Source organism: Gavialis gangeticus, unplaced genomic scaffold (genome assembly GCF_001723915.1).
Source record: "Gavialis gangeticus isolate Ggan-Ray unplaced genomic scaffold, GavGan_comp1, whole genome shotgun sequence".
In the NCBI taxonomy this organism is placed as follows: Eukaryota; Metazoa; Chordata; order Crocodylia; family Gavialidae; genus Gavialis; species Gavialis gangeticus.
Window position 1 is genome coordinate 101,818,455 of NW_017729022.1, and position 4,683 is coordinate 101,823,137.

General features: G+C 39.2%; 1 protein-coding gene across 5 annotated transcripts in view; it reads left to right on the forward strand.

The window, feature by feature from the left end:
- MPPED1 (metallophosphoesterase domain containing 1) overlaps positions 1 to 2,120 on the forward strand; it is a 104,738-nt gene extending 102,618 nt beyond the window's left edge. For 4 of the 5 annotated variants that reach the window (XM_019515741.1, XM_019515740.1, XM_019515742.1 and 1 more), the window contains one exon: positions 1,112 to 2,120. In XM_019515741.1, coding sequence (XP_019371286.1) covers positions 1,112 to 1,230 — 119 coding nt within the window. In that variant the 3' untranslated portion in view covers positions 1,231 to 2,120. Of the gene's footprint in view, positions 1 to 421; positions 501 to 1,111 lie in introns of all 5 variants that reach the window. The other variant, XR_002096961.1, reaches the window with a different exon arrangement.
- Positions 2,121 to 4,683: the final 2,563 nt, after the last annotated feature.

A 4,683-nucleotide genomic window follows, 5' to 3' on the forward strand; every position in this document is an offset into this window, starting at 1 on the left:
CCCCTGCCCCTGGAACGGCAAGGGAGGAGGGACCCTGATGGGTGTGGCAGCTGCTATCATGGTTTCCCGGAGAGCACAAGCCTCTTCCCAGTGGAGGACTGTGCTGCAGGCAGAAGCAGAGTGGGGGGGTGGGGAATATGTTGCTTGTTTTTGGAGTTTAAAGGTTCTTAAGCCAGTGGCATGTCAATATGTCCTGAATCCTCTGAAGTGTATTGGAGGTCAGTCAGAATCTTAGGTGCATATATGTCCAGAACACCTCTAATTTAAGGTAATAGAGATAATTAACCCAATCAAGATATCAATAAAGGGAGATAAGACTTTCACTATTAGCTTCAGTGGAAGTAGGATTGAACTGAGCTCCTTTAAATAATTACTTAAAAAATTCCTATCTTCTTTAAATCAGAATTCTTTTTTTCTATAGATTGAAATAAAGTATGGCAGTCTCCCTATGAAGTGTCAGCTTACAAACTTCCCCTGGGCTTGCTGTTGCCCAGCTAAGGGTTTTTTTTCCTTTTTAATTTTTTTCTTTATTTTATTTGTAGTTTAGATATATTTTGTAGTGGGAAAATATCTTCCCAGTCCTCTAACTCTGAAAATAATTCATAGGATTTTGCTCAGCATCTCTAAAATGTTTCCTTAGGAATATTACCTGGAAACAATCAGTCCCAAAGGGTGAAAGTTTCCAGAAATCTGTATGCAGTTTCAAACTCATGAAAAAAATCAGTTGTTTCAATACCTGAAAAAAATCAGTTGTTTCAATGCTCCCACTCCCCACCCCATTCCAAAGTTGGAGAGGTTATATTCTAAACATTGCTTGTCAAACAGATATATCAAAGTTGTGCGCACTGTTCAAATTTAGGGAGTTGTACTCTTTTGTGTATACACTCTGATGTGTTCCACCTGCCTGCGTGCCAAACTAGAAAGCTACACAAATTTGCTCTGGTTATATAGGTATTGCTACTACTCTATAAGCATCACTTGAACTAGGTAGAAGAGGATTTTGCTTTGGTAAGTCCTTTAGAATACAGATGCATTACTATCCAGGGACACTCACTCTTATGGTATTATATACATGATTAATAATAGTAACTAGAACTTGCTTTCTTTGTAGGTTATGGAGTAATGGCTGACGGAACTACTACCTATGTGAATGCATCAGTGTGCACTGTGAATTACCAGCCACTCAATCCACCTATAGTTATTGACTTACCTACCCCAAGGAACACATGATTAGTATAGGGATTTAATGCTGTATAAACACACTGGCAACTTTATAATGGTGACTAAGAAGCCCAGTAAGTAACTGTTCAGAAAAGAAGCACAAACTCTTCAATTTTTCTTTTAGTTCTTCTTGGAGAAATCTGTGACAAAGATGAATGGAAAACAAAGACATTTTGGTACCATTATCTGCCAAAAGCAGATCAAAGACTACCATTTCATCATTAAAATATTTGTGAACACACAGAAGTGAATGCATTCCATGTATGTATCAAGTAGGAGTTTCTGTATATACCATACATTATATTGAACTTATTATTAAAAGAACAATGTCTTTTCAAAGAAATGTTTCTTTTAAAATGTTTACAGTTTAAACATGAATGTTTAGACTAGGATTTCATCATTGAAAATATTTCCCAGTGAGCACTTGGTAAAAGGAAGCACAGTGATATTTCTGCTGAATTAATATGGCACATATAATAGTACCATATTTAGCCTGTTAATTGAAGCAAGGTATTATTCCAAATCCTTCAAGTCTATCTTTTCATCCTTTTCAAGCCAGTACAGTACAAGCTTCTTCTTCACTGTACTGTAATGCAGTCTAATTAAATCTAACATTATAGATGGAAAGAGAAATGGAGTGTAGCACCAAGGTGCTCTGAACAGCTTGAACATTCTAGAAAGGAGATCAGGCTAAATGCAGAACAAGTATAGGAACTGGTATCTTGGCCCTACCTGTGAAAAGTGGTTATGTTCATATTTAAAAGTTGCTTATATCTTAATCATAGAATCCTAGAAAATTAGGGTTGGAAGGGCCCTCAGGAGATCCTACCTTAATGTGGGTAGGACTAGATGGATGGGTTGAAATTAATATGGCAGGTTGTGTGTGACGGCATGTAAAATCCAAAAGAATACCCATAACATTCAGCAGCTGGTTTAAAAAAGAGCCCATTGCAACTACTGAGCTTAAAAAAATGGCAGTGGGATAATGGCCTTTCATAATATTACTGCTTTGAATCTGGCCCATGCTGGAAGTGATTAAAGATCATTAGGTATTTTTGTTATTGTGAGAATGAGTTTGGCCTTTTATCTTCTAATAGTTGTTCAGTAGTAAAATGAATGGTGATGACGCCTCTCCAGTTCATACAGCACAGGTGTTCACGTCACAAAACATATTGCAGCTATGTGCCATCCAGTGGATGGTATGACTGTAGTAGAGGCTGAGGACCAAACAAGTCAAGGAGACTGATCTATAAGGATAACAGTTGCTTTCATTCTTTCAAATGTGAAGACTAAAGTACAAGGGCAGGACAGAGCTGTGTGGGAAAGCTGCCTTTTAATGGGCTAACAGAGGAGTTGAGTCTATAAGACTTTGTCCAGAATTTTATCTAAACTCTAGAATTCACAATAATGTACTTCACATACAAAAACATACTAGGCTTGTCTACATGTTCATTAATGTGCCATAGTTATTGCACATTTAGTTTACTAGGGCATGTGTAGATGAAGCGGGGGCCCTAAATTGAAGCGGTTGGTTTTAAAAAATTAAAACCCTCTGTTTACCTGATTAAACCCCTATGTCGTGCACACACCCTGCTGACTTACCTGCCACTCCAGCGGGGAGGGGAGGGGAGGGGAGGGCGAGCTGCTGGTTGCTGGAGCAGTCCCTGGGCTGCAAGTGGGGTTGGTGCTTCCCTCTGCAAAGCTGTGGCCTCCCCCTAGTTGGCAACCGCCTGCAGGCACCTAACTCAGGTGGTGCTGGGGGGCACCGCAGGCGCAGAGAGAAGCACCAGGCCCCCACACAGCTCAGGCAGGTAGGCTCGGGGTAGGGAGGTGGGGGCAGGAAATCAAGCTCACCGCTTTTCTTGGGTGGACCAGCTTTCCTGGGCTGCTGCATAACCAAGTACTAAATGACTGCATAGTAACTGGTGTTACAGTGCAATAGTGTCCCCACACTTTTTTCTGATGCTACCGCGCAGTAGCAACAAAGTACTTGCACAGTAGCTCATTACTACATCTCAGTAGCATTGCATCATGGTTAGTACCCCCAACGCTACTGCACAGTAGTGTCTCTAGTAGATGTGCTCAGTGACCCTCAAAGTCAGAGAGAGTCTGGCAGAAACAAGACTCCCTTTTTGTACTTCATATATACTACAGCTCTTCTTCCACCTGATGCTGGGAAGCAATTAAATTTTATTCCAATAAGTTCAGTCATGCTATTAACCCACCAATGTCAGACATGCCACAAATCTCTAATTTCAAGTGATTTGTGTGATTTGAGACGTATAATAGTTTTCTGCTCTTTGCTGAAACTAAAAGCAAACAAACAGGGGGTCTCATCATGTAACCTTTTTTTCCATGTGAATTGTTCATATGTACGTGAAGAATCTGCCATTATATTTGGATGGGAGTCATTTGGCGAAATCCATTTACAAGATTGGTTCCTGAATCAGCATGGATTGAAAGTCATCATTTATTGCTGACTTCTTACCATCCTTGGAAAGAAAACCAGTCCCATGTACTTAGAATAAAAGTCTTTTAGCCAGTTACGATTCAAATGCTTCGCAAAACAAGTGTGGCAGGAAATTTGCTGCATGTTAATGAAATCTGAAATGTTTACATTCACTCTTGGCACTTCAAATACTAAAATGTTAAAGCAGGGGGAGGGGGCGGGGGAAGAGGACCTTTTACTAGCCTCAACAAAATTTCTAAGTCAACCATAAAATATTCTCTTAAAAATAATTTTTCCTAAGATATCTCAAAATACTGTGTATTTTTATGTGAAAATGATATGAAAGCAGCTGTTACTTTAAAAAATCATTAAAAGTACTTGAGGTATGAAAGCTTAAAGGTTACTTAATCATTTTAGCATAACTTGATAGTTGTTGTAATATTTGTCAAGCATGTTACACAAATAAAATCTTGCAAAAATGCAAGGTCTGCTTATATTCATCTCACTCATTTATGCAAACCTGAGGGCCAATTGTATAAGGTCAGCTGGAGCTGAAGACTCCCAACATATTGTATAACTGGCTACCAGTAACTTTGCAAATAAGTCTAAGAGTGCTGGCCTAAAAAAGGAAGCACTCTAATTCCTCCACCAGTTTGAGAGTTCTTTGCTTTCTGTCAAAAAAGACTGATTGGGAGCAATGGTTACAGACAGAAAGAGAAAGGCAACTGATTCAAGTAACTGCTCAGGTCCTCATATAAGGAATAACTGAGATGTTTCCATAACATTAAGACATTTAGTGTGAATAGTTATTTAGCAAAAATTACAATGAAAAATGTTGATAATTTTAGATCCCATTACTCAGATACAAGTGAAATCCTGAGAGGAATTTTAGCCTAGATATTTAAGCATATACTCAGCATAGCCCTCACAGAGGAAATAAAAGACATGCTCCCTCTCCTCACTGTCTTCCCCTCCTCCCTCCCACCCCCCCCACACACTTTTTTTTTCTAAAT